Genomic DNA, 24,173 nt, shown 5'->3' on the forward strand with positions numbered 1-24,173 from the left:
CACATCTAAACTGAGGTCACGGGTCACCACTGCATGAAATGAAAGCATGAAGATTCTCAAGAGTTCTATAGTTTGGGAATCTGACATAATGCAGGCTGAATACCCATATTCATTTCAAAGATGGATGTGCACATGCCAAAGTAGCTATTATTTATTAACTAGCACATCTGAGCAAATACTAGCTCCCAGGTAAGGTCTGTGTATACCCTTTATTTTTAAGTTAGTTTCTTTCTTTCTTTCTTTCTTTCTTTCTTTCTTTCTTTCTTTCTTTCTTTTTATTAAGGGGAGAGCGCAAATGCAGTCCCCCACTACCAAATTATGCAGTCGAGTTTCCCACATTTGGGGAAATCGCAGGGGTCAGCACATCCGGAGTGCAATGGATAATCCTCACCCTGGGAAAACCATCTTCGTGATCATGGTATCTCCCCTGCCAGATAAGTATTATTTTTTACGTTTCAATTTTGTGTGTGCATGTAAGCGCGCATGCACGTGTGTGTGTGTGTGTGTGTGTGTGCGCGCGCGTGCGCGCGCGCGCTCATGTATGTGCGTGTTGGGCTGGGGAGCACATAGAAGTCAGAGGACAGCTTCCTGGAGTTAGTTTTCTCCTTCTATTTTTAAGTGGGTTCTGGGGATCAAATTCAGGCTGTGTGGCAAGCACTTTTTTCCCCAGGGAGCATCTCGCTAATGTTGTGCTTACACTATCAAACTGATGTCAACAAGACAGAACTGCTCCACTGGTAAATTAACACAATGACTTTTTTTGAGATCACATTTCATATATCTCAGGTTAGCCTTGAACTATGTATCAAAGAACCACCTTGATTCCCCTCTTTCTATCTGCCGACTGTTGGGATTGTGTCCACATACCACTACTCCAGCTATAGTGAAATAATTTTAAAACATCTTGTGGTATTGACTGAGTTAAAGTTCAAACATTTACTAATGGCCAGGGTTATGAATCGGTGAAATATTCCATACACAAGCATGAGGACTCTAGTCGATCCCCTGAACCCACAGGTATCATTGTTGGTTGGCTGGTTGTTTTGTTGATGTTTTAAAGCCAAGTATGGCCATGAGCACCTGTAATCCCAGCACTGGCGAAATAGAGACAGGAGGATCCATAGGCTTGCTGGCCACCTAATCTAGATGAACCAGGGAGCTCCTGGTTCAGTGAGAGACTGATTGTGTCTCATTGAGATGGAGAATAATTGAAGGAGATACCCGTCATTGACCTCTGACCTACACACATGAACACACAAGCATGCATGCGTGCACACACACATACACACATATCACCCAATATCAATCACAAAGTGATGCTCTGAGCCTCCAGTGGAGGAATGAAGTAAAAGGCCCCAAGAGATACCTAGTTCTAACTGGAGCTGTTCAGGTGGCCTCGAGTCCCTGCTTCGGTACTGGTGCAGTGCCTAGCTTGCTCCTCCAGAGGGCAGACTGAACATTTCACTGAGTAGCTGACTAGGGAAGGACACAGCTTAGTGGGGACAGTTGAAACAGGAGGGCGAAACAGCACAAAGATATTACGTCTCTGGCCACTTTTGAACGTGGAGACTGGAGAAAAGCCACACTGCCACCAGCCTGACATAGTGGCTCTGGCTCTAAGCCTCCTTTATAAAATGGAGTTGTGTCTACCTAAAGGTCTTACTGTAAGGGCAAAACATGTCAAAAGTATGTCAGAATATTTCAAAAGCAGTTATTTATTTTTAAGACATAGTCTCAGGGCTGCAGAGATGGCTCAGTGATTAAGAGCACTGGCTACTCAATCATGACAACTGGAGTTCAGACCCCAGAACTAACGTCAGGAGGCTCACAACAACTGCAACTCCAGGTCCAGAGGATCTGACACCTTATTCTGGCCTTCATGGGCAACCCCATACAAGTGTGTGTGCACGTGCTCATGCATGAGCCTGCACGCACACAGACACACAAACATAATTAAAGAAAAAGAAATATGTTTCAATATATGGCTATACTCTGTAGCCCTGGGTGTCCTCAAACTCATCACATGGTCTAGTTCAGTTGCAACCATCCTGCTTCTATACCCTGAGCTCTGGGATTACATGTGCCGCCACACACAGCTTCAAAGTGATTTTGTTTTGTGCGCTAGTTCAGAAGGAACTGATTGATTAGTGATGTCTGCCATGGGCAAAAGGCTGGACAATTGAGAGCATGGTGGTGCTGGGCAGCTGCTGTCTCAGGCCTTCTTAGCTGGGCTACACCAGGGGAACCTAGACCTGCATGCAGCAAACCATTTCACTGAACTCTAAAATGGAGATCTTTGCTAGTCTCTTTCTCAGCTACTTTCTTTTGGGGAGACTTTGTAGACTAGAAGTTTAGAATGAAATTTCAAAATTTTCAGAAAAATCTACCTTCCCTGAGAGAGATACTCTTCTGTCCCCACACCCCAGTCTGGGTCCCTGTGTAGCATGCGGCATTTACTATACACTGGTGCGAACTTCGCCCAACGGCAAGTTTCCTTTGACTATTTCTGTGGTAACTTCAATCTGAAGTTTTTGTTGAGCTGACCTTCCCCATTTACCAAGAATGTCCATCTCTCCCCCTGCAGCTACTGGCATCTCCACCATTGCCAAGAACCTCCCACCTCCAACCCAGACAAGACCCTTCCCCATACACCTTGGGGGCGCAGCTAACTGTGGAGCATGTTACAGTATCACTGTCAAAATGACTACAGCTATGAGTTAGAAGTGTTTCTGCTAATGACATAGAGGCAGGTTTGCAGTCTTGTCATGTAGGCATGACATGCAGGGATTCCTCTTGACCACATGGAGACTCTGTGCAAGCATGAGGACTTAGGTCTAGATCACTACGGACACCTGGACAGATAGCCTCAGTGTCTCAAGGGAATGCAGCAAAAAGTGACAGAGCAGGACAACCAATGTCCTCTGCTGGCTGTCATACAAGCACACACAAAAGCATTCATATACATGTGTATGCACCTGCATACACCACTTACACAGACACACACGCATGCGTACACGAACTGAAAGGAAAGACATAAGCCTTCTTAAGACAGAATGGTTTGTGGACACTGGGGTTTGACTCAAGAGCTCCTGGCCCCTGACCACCAAGGGACTTTACTCTGGCTGCCTTTCCTGTCACAAGGAAATACCCTGACACCTTGATCTGCTGAGCTCTGATCACCTGAAATGACCCAAGCTGCTGTGACTTCCATCTTGGCTCCTCTGAATAGCTCTACTGGCACAGTCACACTAAAGAAGTGCAACCATCCCCTAAACCGCATCCCTACAGGACAAGTTTTCTGGCTGTTGCCTGGGTAACCCGAGAGTCTTTGGAAACTCACCAAGAGCACACTTCACCATTCCCTTTCCCCCCTTGGTGGACATGGGCTTTGAAGGAAAAACCAAAACCATTCCTCTAATATGAACCCATTTTCATGTGTTTCTACCATATTTTGGTGCATGCACTCTAATTCTGGTCAGAATACATGGTGTAGAGTTATAAAGCGGGGTTGCTGGGCTTTTCTGTTTGTTTTTACTCAAGGCTGTTTCCCATTGCAAGATAAATCATTTTGAAGTCAACACCTGTCCCTTTCCATAACTGCCACAGCAAAGCCTCTTTGGGGGATGAAAACATCAGTCCTGGATTTGCCTGTTTCGTTTGCTGATTACTGACTAGTTAGCTATGTCTTGGTACTAGAAGAAGCATCCTCTACCACGAGGCTCACAGTAGACATGGCTGGCTGGGGTAAGCATGACAGCACACATCAATCACTGAAATCCCCTCTGAGCTCTTTGTGTCTCAATGTTTCCTCCTCAGACACACCCACAACACAGGCACAGCAAGTTCCATCTTACACAGGAGGAAGCTGAGGCAGAGAAGAAAAGGGGCTCGAATATAGTCACACAGTAGAAAAGCCATGAAGGAAATATGAGCCTAACCACACACACTGGACACTCCACAGTGGGAAGAAATCACTATGCCACTGGTGGCCAGGGCTTTGTTACTTAGGTATGGGCAGGAACACTTTCAAAACATGGTTTCTGCTAAGAAAATCATATCATATCATATCATATCATATCACAGGTGAATAGAAACGAATCCTTACAGGAAAACAAAACAGCAATGATAACAGAAAAGAAAGGCTCCACAGACCTGTGAGAACAGGAAGCAAGACTGTTCAGGAACACTGGAGGCAAAGCCACAAATACACAACTGTTAAAACTCAGACACAAGATCTCAAAGTCACCTTGCGAAGAATCAAAGAACACTAATTACTAAACTTTTCATTTAATTCCTCAGACCTACAGAACTTTTAAATGTCTAGATTGGTTTAAGTAGGCCACGAGGAAAAAATATTGTTACTATATTGTGGAAATATTCCGCCAGGAAAACAAAATAAGAAAAGTATTCAGTATTTTGGGAAATGTGCCTCACACATAGCACTGCATACCCAGTAACATTCATTAAGTGACACTATGCATGCCGTTCCACTTAATTAATATACACATTTTATTACATATTTGTCTTTATGCTGTATGTATGCTAGGGCATGGGTGTGGCTTTCTCCTTCCACCTTGAGGGTCCTGAGGACTGAACTTATGTTGTCAGGTTGGTGACATGCACCTTGACCTGTTGAGCCTCTTATAGGTTTCAGAATGTCTTCAAAAATATCTCCTGACTTATAATTGTGGGAAACAGGGTCAAACACATTGTCCCACGCCTATACTCTCAGCACTTGGGAGACTGAGGCAGGAGAACTGTGAGTTTGAGGTTGGTCTGGGTTAGATAGCAAGATTCCTCTCAGATTTCTCAGTTCTTAGAACAGGCAGCAGTGGCTGCTGTGGTAGCCCTGTGGTTAGAGAAACCCTGTCTGGATTGTTGACTCAGAGTTTTACAAGTCAACCAGACTAGAGTCTCTTTTGTATGCCAACTGGTGTCCAGCCTGAGACTCTGTTGCAAAAGGGAACATATTTTGAGAGATACCACTCTATGCTAGGTCTCTTCAGGGTGCCAGGTCACGAATCTGCTAGGAATTACTCTGTTTGATGAAGCAGTCCCCAACACAGGAAAAGCAGCCTGCGGAAGGGAAGTGAACAGACTCTGCATACGAGCCAAGTGCCATGGAGAAGCTCACGTTAGGGCAGGCAGTATTACTAAGGCAATAAACCAATGTCATGAGTTCAAGGCACTGACAGGTGTACTGGAGAGACTGACACAAAGAACACAGAGCAGACAACTGGCATTTTATAAATGTCCTACTCAAGCGTGGATCTTATAGGGTTGAGTGCCATCTTCACTGTCTTGGACGCAGACTCAGTGCTCTACCACTCCACGTAGAATCAGTGCGGTTATGCAATGCCACTGAGTTCTCAGGCCTGGATGCCTGCTCTCTTCTGATACTGGAGAGATGGGATTGTAAGAAGGGCTCCTGGCAGTATCAACTACACCTTATGGCCTGCCTTTTAGCTCTTCATGTGCTGCATACCCCAAATGTGGGATTGATTGACCCCAGTGTTCTGGGATCTAGTCTGAAGAATCCTTACCATGTGGCCAAACTATCCATCTAGAACCCAGACATTACATCTCATAAGCTAACTCATCCTTCCATCCTGAAAGGGGCACACAGACCTTCTTTCCCCCATCACAAACGTCTTGGCCATTCAGTCAACAGACCCTGGATTCCATTCCCAGGAAACTCAGGTTTGGAAATGTGAGCATGGCAATAGAATATGCTAAGTGGTGTTTGCCCTTCTGATCAAAACAGACTTACAACTAGAAGAAAACGGTTTTTCAAGAGAAGAGAAATCTGTCTTAAGGCATTTTAGCCTAGAATCCCTGACGCTAGTGTTGCTGGTGTGTCCAGGGGACCTCAGTCACACACGATCAACAGGCAGACAGACACAAGTCATTGCTTTTGATTTTTGAGCTCTACTTCCTTACTAGATAAGGCTCAATTCGAGGCCTGGGGAAACTTTACCCACACACAAAGAACACTTTTGGAAAGCTACATTTTTGTTTTTGTTTGGTTTGCTTTGTTTTAATTCTTCCTTGTCTGTTTTAAGCTGGTCTGTAACCTGACTGCCCTCCTGCGGATGCCATAGAGAATCTGTCCCCATCTCTAAGGCAGGCATTTGAGGGAAAGTCAGATATCCTGACTGCCCTGCATACAGGAGTCCCACACTACTATCCTAAGCTGTCACCCACAGTAGTAGCCTGGGTGACATGGAGCAGAACTGGGAAGGGGGATATGTAGTATTAGTAGGCAGAGGTCAGAGATGGTGTTGACTGTCTGGCAATATCCACCACAGCCCAATATCCAGGATTATTGGGTCTGAACTGTTAGAACTATAAAGAAAGTTCTTTAAATTAATGAAGCACATAAGTAAAATGATAAGTGAGCTTTCACTAAGTCTGGACATGGCATGACCAGAACTAATCAGATGATTGGCACTAAAGTTCAGAAGTCTTCAAATATAAAATAACATGGATACGCCAGCAGACTGCCACACTGTAAAGCTTGTTATTTTTGTTGTTTTGGAGACAGGGTCTTGCCCTCTAGTTTAGACTGTTCTCGAATGCATAGTAATCCTCCTGCTTTAGCCTCCTGAATGCTAGAATTATAAGCCACCCAGCCTATAAAAATGCATAAGCTTATGAACACACAACTAGCTTCCAAATCTAATGAATCCAGTAAGCCATACTAGATACCAGCTGGTACCACATTCCACCAAACATCTTGTTATCTGAAAGCTCCAAACACCAGAGAATTATTAGAAGTGTCTTGCTCTCTTTTTAAAAATGGAAACAACAAATATTTAAATGTGAAAATAAACAGAAGGGGCAGGGAAAGCACTGTAAGATGCTTGCTGTGAACACAAAAGTTCCCCATAGAGAGCTGGGGCTGGTGACATGCACTTAAAACTCCTGGTGCTGAGGGGCAGACAGGACACTGGCCTGTCAGCAGGGTCTAATTAGTGAGTCCCAGGTCCTAGTGAGAGGCTCTGTTTTTAAAGTGGTGGACAGGCACCAGAAGTTGACGTCTGGCCTCAACAAACAAACAAACACACACACACACACACACACACACACACACACACACACAGAGAGAGAGAGAGAGAGAGAGAGAGAGAGAGAGAATCAGAGACATAGAGTATGAATAAAATAAAAGTAAAAACAAACAAAAGGCACCCACAGAAAAACTAAATCCAATGGATATGGGAAAAACAGCACACAATGAGAACAATTTTTCATGCCCAAGGTTGAGCGTGTTAATCCCTCAGTACTTTCTTATGACATGCCAATCCAGACGTAGGCACTTCTGACTATCATAGGAGATCTCTGTTGCAGTAACAAAATACCAGAATATTTTCACCAATGTTCTTTTTTTTTTTTTTTTTAATAGAACTATATTGCAAGATTCACCCATACCAACACAATTTAAGATTATCACAAAGTTGCAAGGTGGTTGGTGGTGCACACCTCTAATGGTGACTCTGTCAGTGTGGGGCCAGCCTGGTCTACAGAACTAGTTCTAGGATATTGAGGGCTACACAAAGAAATCCCATCTCGAAAAACCAAAAACCAATGAAACAAAACAAAACAAAACAAAAAGATAATCATAAAATTGTGGATTTCAAAAAACAGAAGAGTATTTAAGGTGGTCTCCAAAATAAAATAGATTCTAGCTCTCCAAGCATGATATAAAGAAAATTACCTTCACGGACGTTATCATTGTCTTTGAGAGGCTCTCAAAGACACCACAGGCTAAAGAAAAAATGTAACCAAACTGAGAAATATTTTTAAGCAAAACAGAGAGAAAAATGGAGGCGTGTAAATGCTAAATTCAAGGATATTAAAAATGTGCAATGTAACTAACTTTATACTAAATTCTTAAATCAAAAAAAAAAAAAAAACTAAATTGAAAGGCATCCTGAGTCATCTGCCATAGGGTAATTAGTTCATGTTTTCTGCTGTAGGATTACTACAAAGTTGTAGGAGAGAGAGAGAGAGAGAAAGAGAGAGAGAGAGAGAGAGAGAGAGAGAGAGAGAGAGAGAGAGAGAGAAAGAAATAAAAACTAACCTTAAGGTTATCAAAGGTTTTGACAGTCTGCGCCAAGTCACTGACACTCCCTGGTGATGCTGTCCCCTGTCCCCTAGGGCCTGAGGACGCCCGTGAGTCGTCAATGACCTCAAAGCCAGAAAGCAGGGCCTCTGCACAGCTGCAGTGGGACTCCTTGGCTCTCTGACCCGATATCAGGTATGTCTTCAAACCTATGACGGATAAAAATAAGAATCAGCATAGACGGAAACTGTGGTTGGCTGAAGCGCAGCTGGCTCTTCCCAGTCAGATGCAGCCTCAGAGAGCATTGCCTCCAAGTTGCACTGTTAACTTCTATAATGTTTGCTCATGGCTGGCTGCATGGCTTACCTCTGGGAACTAAAATCAATGTTAACAGTTCTTCCACGAAGGCATCTCATGTCTGCTTTGTGAAGAAAGCAGAACAGACTGGAGGCCAGCTCCACAGTATGCTTGGTTTGGTTCTGACTTGTAAATACCCATCCCTGACCATTAATTATAAGGAGCCATCCCAACAAGAGGGTGATCGCAACATCAGGCAAGGCCCTTCGTCCAGGAAACTGTCCAACTGCACTGCAAGAGAAAAACGCAGCCTTTCCTGGAGGAAATGGTACCTAAACTAGAGAGGCTGAGCAAGTGCACCTTAAGAGCCTAAGCCTGAGCATGGCCTCCTGGTCCCAGGTTGAGCACACCCTCAGAAGCACCCTGTGGCAGCAGCCTGTCTCTGCTGTCATGTCTCCCTGGGGTTGGCTGTTGCTTGGTGTCTGGAATACCATGCCAATGTGCACTCACCAAGCACGTTATGTATACTACGAAGAATGTAGAGAGACAGGAGGGCACATAGCACATGAGCTACGGTTGGGACCTGTGTGGAATCTGTCACTTGAAGAGGGTGCCCCCAGATGATGGGTGAACAGGTGTGACAGTGGTTATGTCATCAGCATGCAAAGTTCTTTAAAACGGAAAGGCTGCTACTGACAGGATTAAGAGGCAGGGCTACCAGTGGCAGCTCGCTCACAAGGAGTTGATCGCTTGTGGGTGGGACTGAGGTTTTTATAAAGACTTAATGTAGTACTGGAACAGCTTTCTCTTCAGCTCTGTGATGATAGTTCCTCAGAAGGATACAGCCCTCACCAGACAACCAAATCAGAACTAATGTCTTGATCTGAGACAAGCCTTCTGAGCTCTGAGACATAACTTCTATAAATTACCCAGACTGTGGTATTCTGTTATGACAGAACCATCGGACTAGGACAGAAAGCTTCCTCCAATAGCATGACCTCCAAGTGAGGTCAGCAGGCACTCATCCCCAGACAGTGTTATTTCCAGAATAGTCTGAGGGGATCCCTCCAATAAAAGAACCTTTGGCAAGGCGCTCTCTCTCTCTCTCTCTCTCTCTCTCTCTCTCTCTCTCTCTCTCTCTCTTCTCTATCTCTGTCTCTCTCTGTCTGTGTGTGTGTGTGTGTGTGTGTGTGTGTGTGTGTGTGTGTAGCCAGGGGAGCAGCTATCCTTCAGTGCACTCGTCTGTGATGTCACCAGAGTCTGTGTCATGGATGGCACTGGGAAGTAGGGTAAAAGAGTAAAGGGCCAGTGGAAAAGGCAGACACGGGCTAAGAGGTTGGTAGTGACAGGCGATATTTCTTTCTTGTTTGTTTGTTTTGTTTTGTTTTGTTTTTCGAGACAGGATTTCTCTGTGTAGCCCTGGCTGTCCTGGAACTCACTCTGTAGACCAGGCTGGCCTCGAACTCAGAAATCCACCTGCCTCTGCCTCCCAAGTGCTGGGATCAAAGGCGTGCGCCACCACTGCCCAGCAATAGGTGATATTTCTTTGTCAGGAGGCCAATACAGGATAAGGGTGTGTTCTTTGAAGAGCAGCCCTCAGCAGGAGGCTTGGTCTCCATTACCTCTTACCTGTATGAGGTACTTAATCTTGTTTGCTGGTCTGTGAGACTGAGAAGAGGATCATCCCATGAGACTGGGGTGATACTTCAAGAGTCTGCGTAGATGGCCTTTATAGCACTGTTCAGTGCACAGTGTGCCTGATGAGGGCAGCTGTTATAATCAATGTGCTTGATTTGCCCATCATCAGGGGCCCTTCTCATGCTCCTTCTACACAGGAAAGCAGATGTAGAACTGCTCCAACTTGCTCTTAACTTGGACCTCTCTTGAGCTCAGAATGGCCAACTTGGAGATACAGCACTGCTCCTGCGCAAATGTCAGACCTGCACAGGCTTCTAACAAGGAAACGTACTAGGTAAGTACCCTTTTACTTATGGTTTAACATGGAGAGTTACAGTTAAAGTAAGTCTTGCTGCCCACACTAAAGGGACGCCAGCATGAAAACATAAAGGTAGGCTGAGCATCCCGGAAGGTGCACCGCTGTGCAAAAGAGGCCCTGGGCTCGCCTTGCCTGAGTGTTAAGATCTCTGGGTAACCACCCTCGCAGACCCTGCCCTCTGACAGGACTAGAACTCATCTGGGTTAAAAGGCCAAAATCAGGCAGACAAAGCCTTTATCTTGTTAGACTTGCATACACAGGAGGATAATTACTGGTATTTCCTGAGAGCTTTCTTGGTAATTTTTTTACCTCAGCAGCAGTCCTGTCTTTTCCCAGCTTCATTTTACAGGGCTGCAGAGAGGAGAGGTGCTTCCTACTGTGTTCCCGCCTAGTGAAAGAATTCATGTACAGGGCTCTCACAGCTCACCTCCTTGGATATTTTCCTCCCTTCCTTCCACACTGGAGACAGTACCCTGGACCCAGTCCACGGTAGGCAGGTTCTGTTAGGACGCTTTAATACATACATATGTACAATATATTGTGATACATATGTATCACCATCACCCTCTCTTGCTAAGTTCTCATTCTTGCTGGCTCCTTGTATCTTTTACTTTATTGTATGAGTTTTTGGTAGCCCAATGAGTTTAATGAGGGTTGCTTACAAGACCACGAGCGAGGAGTTATTTATAGACGTCTGACAACTTCCCGGTGCCTACACACAAACAAAGGAAACTTCTCTCCCTCTCCCAGGAAACATTAACTGCCTACAGATCCTTGGGGAGAGATGGCTTTAGAAGTTCGCGCTCTCTCTCTCTCTCTCTCTCTCTCTCTCTCTCTCTCTCTCTCTCTCTCTGGTTTTAAAATTGGGGTCTTACTAAGTTGCTTAGGCTGGATTCAATCTCACTTGTTAGCTCAGGCTAGCCCTGACTATTTGATCCTCTTGCCTTGGCCTCCTAAGTAGCTAGGATTCTAGACCCAGCTTTCCGTGTGTGTGTGTGTGTGTGTGTGTGTGTGTGTGTGTGTGTGTGTATGTGTGGCCAGAAGAGGACACTGGGAATCCTGTTCTATCTCTCTCCATCTATTCTCTCAAGACCAGGTCTATCATTGACACTAGATCTAAGGCAAGCACTGGCAATCCTACCTCCACCCACCCCACTCGGGCTCTGCCCCTGCAGCACTGGGGTTACAGCCACACTTAGCTTATTATGTGGACGCTAGGGATCTGAACTCTGACTCCCACAGTGTAACAGCTAGCTTTCTTGCCCACTGAGCACCTCTCCATCCCTCAAGTATTCTTTAGTCTGCCCTTCTCACCTGTGGATTCTTCATCTATGAATTCAACTGTGGCTCAAAAATATTTATTCAGAAAATTGTATCTGGGGACCTGGAGAGATGGCTCGGTGGTTAAAATGCTTCATTAGGACTGGAGTTCATATGCTCAAAATCTATGTAAAGTAAGGTAGCTGTGGCAGCTACCTTTAATTCTGGCACTTGGGAAGCAGAGATGGGATCCCCAGAACAAGTCAGCTAACTAGTCTAGATGATTGATGGTTCTGGGTTCAATTGCCTCAATAAATAGAGTGGGAAGCTATGGAAGGAGACATCTCGAATCAACTTCAGGCCTTCCCATGCATGTGCACAGATGTACTCATGCATGAGAACACATACACACATATAAGCACGTATGTATACACATGCATATCACATATACATACATGCAAAACAAAACAAGATGTGTCTGAATTGGACATACACAGACATTTTCCTTGTCTACTGCTTATATAATTTTTTGTATCAAACATTTACATAGCATTTACACTATACTGGGTATTATGAGTAATCTAGAGATAATCTAAAGTATACAGAACAATTTATATAAATTATATAAAAATATGACATTTTACATAAGGGACATGAACATTCTCATATTTTGGTGTCCACGGGGAATCCTTAAACCAATTCCCTGATGATACTAGGGGATGACTGTGTATCATCGGTTCTTTGAGGACAAAAGTTCTGTTTTGTACACACTGATGGTCAGTTTTAGTGACCGGGCGTATGAATAAATGACAAAGTTCAGTTTAGAGAAGGGTGTATAGAGTCTTCTATCGTGTCCTTTTCAGTGGGTGCTTGCTTGGGAGTGAGAACTCCTCAGTCACCAGGAATCTAAGGACTTGAGGGTCACTGCTCCAGAAAGAGAAAAAATTTTAAAAAGCCAGGAAAGCGTGCTTAAGATGTGACTTGGGGGTTAAAGTACAACACAACGAATGCCTAGAAGCTGACCTCACTAATGATTTCAAACAACAAACACGGGAGAGGCAATGAGCCTGGGCTGGCTCATAAACATCCTAACGTCTCTTCCCTTGGTCCTGTGTATTTGAAATGGTCAAGAAAATAAAAATTATTTTTAAACTAAAGTTCAATTGGTCAATAAGGAAAATAAAAATTAAAAGCACTCTCAACCTATCAAAACACCAATATCTATAAAAAAAAACTTTTAATGTTTCTGCTTAAGAGCAAAAGCTTGGTTAAAATATTTTCATCTTTTAACAATAAAAAATTCTATATAGATCAAATTCTTTTATTCCTAGGTAAGACAAATGGCTGTAGAAACTGACTTGTTGGCTCAGTACTTGATGATAATCACAGGTTTCATCAAGTAGTATGTGTATACTGGTGAGATTTTTATCTGTAAAAAAAAAATTCAATCCAAATAATAAAATCAACCTTCAGCTATGGTTGGTCTTCACCCAAGCTGCAGGGCCAGCGACTCTGGAAGAGCACACTGTGCACACTCCCAGCAGCCTGCAGGGTTCATGTGCACACTCCCAGCAGCCTGCAGGGTTCATGTGCTCACTCCCAACAGCCTGCAGGGTTCATGTGCTCACTCCCAGCAGCCTGCAGGGTCCATGTGCTCACGCCTTCACATACCCATTCACTCACCCTGCAAACCCAATCCACACCGAGTCCTTGGTGAGCATCAGGACCTGGGCTGAGGACTAAAACACAGAAAGAAGCTGCTGTAGCTATGGAAACCGAGTCAAACGAAACTACTGGCCTTAGTTTCCTCATCCTTAAAATGAAAATTCTGCAACATGGTAGTGATATCACTGCATAGGACTGCTGTGGGCATTACATGGCAGCTGAGGACTAACTCAGGAAAACTAAGGAAACAAGGAGAGTGGCAGCTGGTGTGAAGGGGAGGACAGGAAGTGAAAGTTTAACACAATCCCCATGAGGGGATCCATGGGTCCCAGGCTTCTGCTGGCAAGATGCTCAGGAGTCATTCATGCTTTTAAAATGAGTGGGTAACAGAAGAGAAGTGGAGGCCCAGGGTAACTACTATGGAACACAGGGCTTAAAGGGCCAGACAATGCTGCTAGTCGATCTTGCTTAGGGGCAATGCCAGGAGCTGGGAGAAACAGACAACTATGGTGTCTCAGAGGAGGCAAGTTTCCCTGTGCAGCAGCAAAGGTGTCTGAGTCTGTTTCTGTTCCCAGGGGTTTAAGTATGAAACAGACACACAGAAAATTGATTCCAGAAAGAAAAGAAATTAAAACTGAAGAAGCAGGTGAGGCTCGGTGGTGTGACGCTTGTTTACCCTGCTCAAGGCTGTTCTCTAGACTGACACTGCAAATAAATAAGTAAATCTGAGGATATGTAACAGGTAAATAATGTGCAAAACCAAACAGAAAAATATCTTGAAAAAAGAAAAAAAAAATCACAGGTTCCTCAGTGGAAACAAAAGCCAGTTTCAAAAGGTCACTCACAAATGGTTCCATTTCAGTGAAATGTCCCCCACAGTGAGGAAACTGGAAGAGACAGAAAGCAGCCTGGTGTTGGCTGAGGGCATTTTAACAATGAGTTAAATAAGCACAAAGGGGAAATGGAGGCCCAGGCTGACTACTGTGGAGGACCAGGAGACAGCCGGGCTTAAAAGACCAGAAGCAGCTATGAACTGCCAACTGATAGAGGCTTCCTCTGTGGCACGGTGGACGGACCTGTCAAGTACGGTTGTAATGGTTACACAACTCTTCAATACACTAGAAATCATGGGATCGTAGACTTTAGAGAATTACTCTTCAACAAATCAAAGATGTTTTAAAAACAAAAAGAAATAAAACTAAGTGAACCCCAACAAGATGAGGAAGCTCTAACATTTCAAGAAGAAATAAAGCCAGGAAGAAGAATGCATGCTTTGAGCATTCAAAGCAAAGCATGGGTGTCGAATAAAGGGGGAAAAACCTGTTTCTTAAAAGGGACTTAGAAACAGATAATGTGGTGGAGCCAGGGAAGAAAAACATATAAATAAGAAATCGTGCTAAATAACCTTGAAGAACTGAAAATTCTACATGGCAAGAATTCAAAAGTCTGTGAGAGATTCACAAAACAAAACTTGACCTTCACAAGATAGTGTTAAGAATCACCAGATTTGTAACTCTCACATTTGTAGTGTAGCCAGAAAGGTTGGACCAACACCCAGCTGGGGTGTTAGGCTGCTAACACAGCTCCTCCACAGCATGTGGGCACCACAGTCTCACAGTGCTCCCAACATGTGGCCACAAAGGCAGGAGTTCTGACGCTGGCTCTTCCTCACTCAGGCATGGGTGGGCAAAGCGCATTTCTGCTGACTCGTGGGCTGTGGCTCCTGCATCCACACCTCTGAGGAGCATCTTCAGCTGGGAAGAATGGGGCACAGATCCATAGACCACAGGTGCCAATCTATTCTCTAGCTTCAGGTTATATAAAGGGATAATAGGATGCTTAAGAACTTGATTAACCCTTTCAGTAGCCACACAAGGCTTCAGCACTGGTTACTTTGTAGAAATGTCTATTTGAGTTTCTTGCTTTCTTCTAAATCACACTGTAGTTAAAGGGACAGGTCTGGTGCAAATTTCCCACTTTAAAAATCATCAGGGTGTGTGTGTGTGTGTGTGTGTGTGTGTGTGTGTCTGTCTGTCTGTCTGTCTGTCTGTCTCTTTCTCTTTCTGTGTGTGTGTGTGTGTGTGTGTGTGTGCGCGCGCGCGCACGCGCGCTTGGATATTTTGTATGCAAGTATATCTGTGTACCATGTGGGTATCTGGTACCTACACAGCCCAGAGGAGGGTGCTGAATCCCCTGGGACTGGAGTTATAGATAGTAATGAACCACTTTGTAGGTGCTGGGAATTGAGCCCAGGTCCTCTGGAAGAGCAGCCACAACCAGTGCTCTTAAGCACTGAGCCAGCTTTCCAGCCTGTTACTCTTTCTTTCAATGAACATTCTGTGTCAGGGCTGCTCCAGTGTCTGAAGCAGTTTTTCAGACTACATTTCCTTGTTTATGGGATGCATGGCAGAGTCAAGTCCCCAACCCTTTGTTTGTTTGTTGTTTGAGTTCTGTGGATTAGACTGACCCTGACTATAGCTGAGCTATCTGAGCTATCTCTGTCCCTCATACTGTTTGTGACAATGTCTTACTGAGTTGCAAAGGCTGCCTTTGAACTCACTCTGTAGTTGAAGCCTCGGAGTGGCAATCCTCCTGCCGAGCCTACCAAGTAGCAGGGATCATAGCTACTGGCCTTATTCCAAACCCTGTTCCTTGTAAGCACCTCCAAGATCTCCGATTTCATCTGTGCAGGAGCAGCAGTCTCTCATTTTCTCTTTTCAAGAGAATCAAAACTGTCCATGGGATAGACTGTTGGGTATCCAAGACTTAAACCTCCAAGACACTGCTTGTGCACATATGAAGCTGATCCTCTGGTTCGAGGGAAAGTCAGGGTGTGGGAGACTCGCTTTCCTATGGCACAGTAGGACTGTCATGAACACCTTCAGAAAATCACAGATATGCTGCAGACTCATGCACAAGCTGAAATTAAAAGCAAGTGGGTGAGTACCTTTCTACAGGACAGGCAGAGGGCACCTGACACAGACACAGCTAACAGAAAACACCAACGGGGATAGACCTTACTCGAGAGAAGGGGCTGGAGGAACCCTCAGAGGCTCCCTGACCACATGGCTACCAAAGACCCTGGGGAAACAGCTGCAGTGAGAGGAAGAAACAGATAGAAGTCTAAGAAGGAAGGTTCCAGAAGAAGAGAGGTGCTCACCCCTGAGATGACACAGTACTCAGTGAAGTTAGTCCCACAGGAAAGCAGACTGTACTTAACTATGCTTGGCTTTGTTAAAGCAAACCACAGTGTATACCAACACGTAACAGGACCCTAGGATGACAGGAAATGTTCATTTTTCTGTATTATTACATATTTTGGTCTGGAGTATGTTTTAAAAGAACATGAGCTCCATGTGGTGGCTTATGTCTGCGATCCCAGCACCCCAGCCTTACAGATGGGAAGCTGAAGGCCACCCTTGGCTGTGGAGTGGAGTTTGAGACCAGACCAGCCTCACAGACTGTCTCAGAAGAGAGGGAGGGGAAGGGAGGAGTCTGCCTGGGCTACAGAGCTCCAAGCCAGCACAAAGAGAACCTGGAGAAGGAGAGGAGAAGGAGGAGGAAGATGAAAATCTGAATTTGTTTCAGAATATTTTAGACAAAGAAAATGTGTCAGAAAAAATATACTGAAGAGTTGTGATCCAACTGACCTAAGATGGAGAAACCATCACACCATTCAAGCACCTGTTCCCCAGGCTCTTACTAAGTACACACCCTTAAACAACAAGCTGCACTAATGTACCTTTTAAAACTCAAGGAAGCAGGTGGGGAGGAGACCAGAGTCCATCTCAGGAATCACAGAATGGGGAGAGAAATTACTCTTGAAAGTTGTCCTCTGACCTCTAAATAGCTGCACTCACACATACACATACACACACGCACACATACACACGTGCACACACACACACACACATGCACACACTACTACTAATTCATATGGATGACATCACCTTACGAGTACTCTTTCTAGAAGCTGCTGTCTTTGTGGAGTGTTCTCTTTGAGATTTGATCATATTGATATATGAGATTCACCAATTTTCAATATTGTGAGGTTTCCCATTGAATAAATGTTCTATAACTTGGAGGGAAAAAAAAAAAAACAAAAAAACAAAAAACAAAAAACAAAAACCAAACCTTGTAGCACTAGCAGACATCAACTCTGAACTCCTGATGCCAAGTGTGATGGTGCACACCTGTAATCCTAGCATGTGGGAGTTGAGGCAGGGGGACTTATGAGACTCATATTAAACACAATATATGATAATAGGATTAAAATATACAAAACACCCCTGTGAGACTTGCCTGGGATACATAGTTTCAGGCCAGCACAATATAAGACCTAGAAGAAGATTCAGGCAGGGAAAACTGCTTGTAACTGCTTGCTGTCAGTTGAGGCTAATGTGCCTGCATCTGCTATCAATGAGAAATGAGAAACAGCCACAGAAACACCCACAAGACCTGACAAAGGTCAGAGGTTAAGTCTCTGCCAGGTGGGAACAGGTGCCAAAGTATTGCTGATAAAAGGTCCCAACACTTCGGCAGCATGGAGCTGGGCTAAGTTCCGGATCCAGAGGAGGAACTTCTACAGGGTCCCACAAGTGAAGCGGACTGTTCTTAAAGGCCCTGAGCTCGATGCAAGGAACAGACGATGTGTGGGAGGCCAGTGGGCTGGATGGGGCCAACTCCTGCGTTGTCTAGCTCTAACTGCATACCAAGGCGGCATCAAACAAGGCAAGTATGATAGAGAATCTGGATTTGTTGTTGTGTTGTTTAATGCAATTTAAATTTTAAGTAGCTGTATAGGGCTGTCAGCTACCATAAGGAACAGGAAGGCTCCACTCTCGCTCTTACTGCCAGGATTTAATGAACTCAACAGCCTCCAGGTGGTTAAAAATTAAAACAAAGGATGGGTAAATAAGAAGTGTAACTAGATATGAAACCATTAAAAATATAAATTCTTGTCATGGATAGCATTCAAGGACCAGTACTACAAGGCAGAAGTTTCCCTATACAGCCACTTCAGAAACAGACACAGCAGATTCATGCAGAGTGGCAGATAACCTAAGAAACAGGAATGGAAGTACAGGAAACACTGGGATAGCTTCAGAAAAACATAAATGAGATGAAAATTTGGTTTTAAAATGTAATCCAGGGGCTGGAGAGATGGCTCAGAGATTAAGCGCACTGAACGCTCCTCCACAGGAGCCAAATATAATTTCCAGTTCCTACATGATGGCTCACAACCGACTATGACTCCAGTTCCAGGGGATCTGACACCCTTTTCTGACCTTCATGAGTACCAGGCACACACGTGGTATACAGACACACATGCAGGCAAAAGAGTCATTTGCATAAAACAAATAGATTTCAAAGATTTTTAACGCAATTCAGAATCTGTATCTATATAGCTTCAGCTTGACACGATATCCTCAAAGGTGTTTTTGGTGTGAATACTTGTGAAATACACCATATTTTCCTCTTTGTTACATACACTAAATTTTACTATTTGATGTCTTTTTTGTTTTGTTTTGTGTTTTTTCTTTTCTTTTGTTTGTTTGTTTGTTTATTGGATATTTTATTTACATTTCAGATGCCATCCCCTTCCCCATTTCCCCTCCCTAGAAACCCCTATCCCATGCCCCCTTCTTTTTGCTTTTATACAATTTTTTTTTAATGTTAACCAATGGCTTTATAAATTTGGTAATGTTCAATATCAATCAGAAGTGTAACCTAATACCCAACTTAGATATATCAACTATCTTTGACTGGCGGAGACATGTGAACATCTGCCTCCATGTCTGGCCCCTCTCTCTCTTTCTCTCTCATCACCTAGCTCCTCCTCTCCTTCTCCTCCTCCTCTCCTTACTTCTCCTCTCGGTACTCCTCCCACCTTGGCTCCTCCTACATATCACCCTTCCTGTTAAAACTTTCCTCCCAAAATACAGTTAGAGCATAACTATACTAATTTATGTCAGTAAGGTGCAAGATAGACATAATACCCAGTCCATCATTTTGTTGACTAAGCAGAATACTATTTGATTTCTAAAAATAGATCAAGATACAAACACCTGAGCTCACTGATCTTTCATGCCCATTACAAGTGGCACATGTATTTCAACACATCACTGCACAATGTTGGGGGCCTGAATGTTTAACTAGGCACATGGTCACAATGCTAACATGACTGAGCCGGGAGAGCGTGTTCCAGGGAAGGTTTTCCTCCACTGTCCCTGCTGAGGCCTTACTCGAGGCAAATTTAGAAAGCAGACAGAATCCAACTTGGGCCACCTCAATTCCTCCTGAACTTCAATGTCTCCAAGGTTACCCTTACGGTTCCTCCCTCCTACTGTGTGACTGTCCAGCAACAGCCACCAGGACTATGAGCACAGTGTAATCCCACAGTGCATGACTGAGTCACAACTGGTTTCAGAAGACTTGTCTCCTGCTCAACTGCCTCTGTACTCTACCAGGCTGGAATGGCCCCAGTAGGCTCATATATTTGAATGTTTGGTGCCCAGGTGGTAGAACTATTTGGCAAAGTGGTGTGGCCTTACTAGAGAAGGCGGGTCTCTGTCTCTCTCTCACTTCTTCCTGCCCTCCTTCCCTTTATGCCCTCTGGTTATATCTCAAGATGTGAGCTCTCAGCTACTGTTTCCTACTGCGTGTTCTCCATCATGACACTCATAAACACACTCTAAAGCTGTCAGAACTCAATAAATTCTTTTCTAAGTCACCTTGGTCATGGTGTATCTTCACTGCAAGAGAAAAGTAATTAAGACCATACCTACTCAACAGAAATGTGGGTGACAATATCAGGTTCCCCTAGTTGCAGATCAGAAGTTCCTATATTACATCTGGTCTGTTTCTACAAGGCCTTGCATGATGGGACCTCCACAAAGAAGAGCCAGCATAAGGTTCTCCCCTTTTGGGGGAACATCATAAGATCTCTGTGAGGTTCTTTGGAATATTTTAAATTCCCTTGAACAGCCATAGTAACACATTCTGGAAGCAAAGCCAAGCCACAGGTCCTCAACTCTACCAGACCCAGTGACTCCTTTTCATTAAACATTTATTGTCTTTACCACACACTTCAACTGGAATGCCCTTCTTCCAAAATGGAAATAAAATCCAATTTATAGACAACATAATATTTAATCACTAAGACCATCAAAACCATTTCTAGCTATTTCCAAAATACCTCCTCTACATAGCCTTTAATCAGCTTCCCTTGGATAGAGTGAGTGTTCAGCAGGGGAAGTGACCTTAAAAGTAGCTGAAATCTGGGAACAGCGGTGCATACATGGAAGTTCTAGCACTTAGGAGGTGGAGGGAGGAGGATCTGGAATTCAAAGCTAGTCACAGCTTCTTGGCAAGTTCCGGGCCCCCCAGCATTTTAATAAGAAGACCTTGTCCTATAGAAACAAAATGAGAGAGAAAGAGAGAGACAGAGAGAGAGAGAGACAGACAGAGAGAGAGAGAGAGAGAGAGAGAGAGAGAGAGAGACTCACTGTTCTATGCTGTGTATATGTATGTGTAAAAACATGTATGAGAATATATGTCTGTGCATGTGTATATGTAAATACACACATATAGAGAGACCATTTAAAAATGCAGACCATTTTAAAATGAAATATTAACTTATCATTTATTATTTCAATAAATAATACACTCTTAGAACCTATCAATAACAGGTTCTACCCAAAGAAAGGTGCTAATGTGGCTAGGCCACCAAAATCACAGGTGCCCATCCTTCTGTCACAGAGGGGGGCAGAAACAGGCCTGAGGAAGTGTGAAATTCAGCAATGGTGAGGGAGGCAGGTCTGGCAGTGGGTCTGGGGAGCACCAAGTGAGACAGGTATAAATAAGCAGAAACAGGGTGTTCGAAGGTGGCCAAGAGGGTAGAGAAAATCAGGATGGGAACACTAGGTCAAATGCTTCTAGAAAGAATGACGCCATCGGAAAAAGGACTCTGGACAACCAAGAAGTCCGTTGGGGGTGGGGGGAGCTTGCTGAGGAGAGACTGCAAGGCAGGAAAGGGCACAGACTGGTAGGGCAGGCTAACCTATTGAAGGGAGGTGTGCAGAGTCAGTGTGGCCATGAAATATGGCAGCAGAATGGAGGGCCACACACGGCAGCTTGGGGGGGGGGGTTATGTGGTGAGAAGGCTCAGGGAAGAGGGGAACACAGATATAAGGAGCCGTCTAAGAGCAATGAGAGAACCTGACTTTCAGATGAAGACTGATCGGCAGCAGCAGGATTACATAAACACCATGAAAAGGAAAGAAGGGGGAAAAAAGTCAGTGAGCCTCTCGTGGGCCTTAGGAAGAGGGTGTGTTTATCTTGGTAGAGTGTGACAAGACATTCCTACTGAAGTATGGTTAAAGCATTGACTGGTTCTAACTAAACAAGAACTATGTCACGGAGATTTCAGTTTGCATTTCCGAATGATTGACAGAAGATATTCCAAGGTGCCCACTAGAATAAAGGCTCTCAAGAGAAAGATTCCTGGAGTCTTCCAGATGAACATGCTGCCAGCAGGTGACACTGGGAACCAGCTTCTTCCAAACTTCCAGCAAAGAAACAGAAAGGCATGAGAAATGCAGCCATGTGGTGAGCGGATGCAACTGTGTAACAGACAAATGGATACCTCAAAAAATTGGTCACAGGCTATGCCGGGGGTAAGACAGAGGTCAGGGCGTAGAGTGACAGTGTGCAATTAATTCCTACAATAACAGTTCTAATAACTCCACTTTTTAGAAAGCAAAGGACCTGAATAGAATTCCTCAAAGAAGATGCACATTTGTCCAAAAAGCATGCAAATATGAAAAGCTGCTCAACAGCATTAGTCATCAAGAATATACAAACCAGCCGGGCAGTGGTGGCACATGCCTTTAATCCCAGCACTTGGGAGGCAGAGGCAGGCGTATTTCTGAGTTCGAGGCCAACCTGGTCTACAGAGTGAGTTCCAGGACAGCCAGGACTACACCAAGAAACCCTGTCTCGAAAACAACAACAACAAAAAAGAATATACAAACCAAAACTACAATGAGCCCAGTATGAGAAATCCAGCCAAGCACTCGGGGCTAATGAAGTCATGGACATTATAGGACAACCTACAACTACTGCTTCATTAAATCAGCACAATCCCTAAAAACAATCTAAGCATTTGCCCACATACCCCAGATAAACTCTTATTAAGGCAGGTGACAACCTCTACAGAAAACCAGAGAGTTGTGGAGCATAGGCCCAATGAATAAATGCGTCTACAAAACATTCCCGCACAGGGGTTGTTGTGAGAGGGGGCAGAAAGATTGTAAGAGCCAGCGGAGCACAGTCTGCTGTGTGACCTAGGAACGGCAGAAGCTAAACCCATAAAATCTCACTAACATGAATGCCAAAATAAAAGCTGAACAAAAATGATATCGATAAGCATTCCAAAGTAGGTGAGGAAAAGCCCACAGGGCCCCAGCCCTACACAAAGACCCACAGGCAACCAAGGAACACTAGGAGCAGGAGAAAAAGTCTTCCTCAGGGAAGAGCGCACTGATTGGTTATCTAGTACCAAATGGTCAGCCCTGAAAACATACACACAAGTAACATTATACAGATTAAATTTAAGAATATATATGTACATACTGACATGCTTAGTGAGAAGGGAGGGAAAATGTTGTAATTACATCTTACAAACAAACATCAAAACAAACGACAATGATGAGCTGGTAAGACACCTCAGTGTGTGAGTTGCTCATGTCTAAGGACCTGAGTTCAAACCCCAGGGTGGTAGAAGGAGAAGACTGACCCTCACACGTTGTCCTCTGACTTCCACATGTCCTCCTCACAAAAATGAATAGGGGGCTAAAGAAATAGTTCAGCAGTTAAGAACATCTGTTGCTTTTACAGAGGACCCAGGTTGGGTTCCCAACACCTACATGGTGGTTCACAACTATCTTTAAGTCCAGTTCTGGGAGATCTGATGCCTTCTTATGACCTCTGAGGGCATCAGGTACACATATAGTGTCTATACATACATGTAGGCAAATCCCTCTAAAGTATAAATAAAATATTTTATATTATATAGAGTAAATACATTTTTCAGAAAATTAAAAGTAATGAATGAATCAATAAATGTTTCCACCCCTGAGAGGAGGACAAACAAAACGAAAGACAATTGTAAGCGTTTGACGATGAGGACAAAACGGACATCTCACACTCTGCTGCTGAGACCATGAAACGATGCAGCTCCCATGAACAGCAGTTCGGTGGTTCCTCAAGATGATAAACAGAGAACTGCAGTGTGACCTAGGACTTCTACTCTGAGGAGGAGTGAGAGAGAAACTACAGCCCTCACCCACAGAAAGACATGTAAGCTAATGTCCACAGCATCATGGTTCATAACAAGCAGAAATGATCCAGCAGGCCACCAACCAGGGGCATATCCACATGTGAAATATCATTCAGCCAGAGGAAGGAATGAAGCATGACGCTTGTTACAACACAGGGAACCTTGAAAACAGACCTGAAAGGTCACACGGGGTATGGTTCCATCTACGTAAACATCCTGGAGAACAGTGGAGGAGACTTTTATAGGTTTCCAGTGCCCCCTCACAAAGCTTCAGTGATTAGGACTGTGGGTACAGACACAAAGACAAACAATGTAACATCTGACTCACAGTAAAACTTTCACAGTGGTACTCAAGGGAAGGGCAGCTCTGAGGACAGCGTTGGGGTCAGAGTGGACAGCAGTGGTTGCTAACAGCTTCGATATGTACCTGAGATGCCCTACGCTAATCATTTCAAAAGTGCAGATGAAAACTGTGTGAGCTTCACTATAGACCTAGTAGTATAATTTTAATAAATGAGACATTAAGTCCTTCTGAGCCTCTGGAGTAACAG

The 24,173-nt window shown here is 44.2% G+C and overlaps 1 protein-coding gene and 1 non-coding gene across 3 annotated transcripts in view; both read right to left on the reverse strand.

The window, feature by feature from the left end:
• The window catches only part of Adcy9 (adenylate cyclase 9), a 122,763-nt gene that overhangs the window by 29,731 nt on the left and 68,859 nt on the right, over positions 1 to 24,173 (reverse strand). For both annotated transcript variants that reach the window (XM_076937302.1, XM_034505845.2), the window contains exon 3: positions 8,081 to 8,271. In XM_076937302.1, coding sequence (XP_076793417.1) covers positions 8,081 to 8,271 — 191 coding nt within the window. The remainder of the gene's footprint in view (positions 1 to 8,080; positions 8,272 to 24,173) is intronic.
• Positions 281 to 442, reverse strand: LOC117712180 (U1 spliceosomal RNA). Its single transcript, XR_004607247.1, has one exon. It is a non-coding gene; the product is annotated as a U1 spliceosomal RNA (small nuclear RNA).

The sequence above is a fragment of the Arvicanthis niloticus genome, chromosome 6 (genome assembly GCF_011762505.2).
Source record: "Arvicanthis niloticus isolate mArvNil1 chromosome 6, mArvNil1.pat.X, whole genome shotgun sequence".
In the NCBI taxonomy this organism is placed as follows: domain Eukaryota; kingdom Metazoa; phylum Chordata; class Mammalia; order Rodentia; family Muridae; genus Arvicanthis; species Arvicanthis niloticus.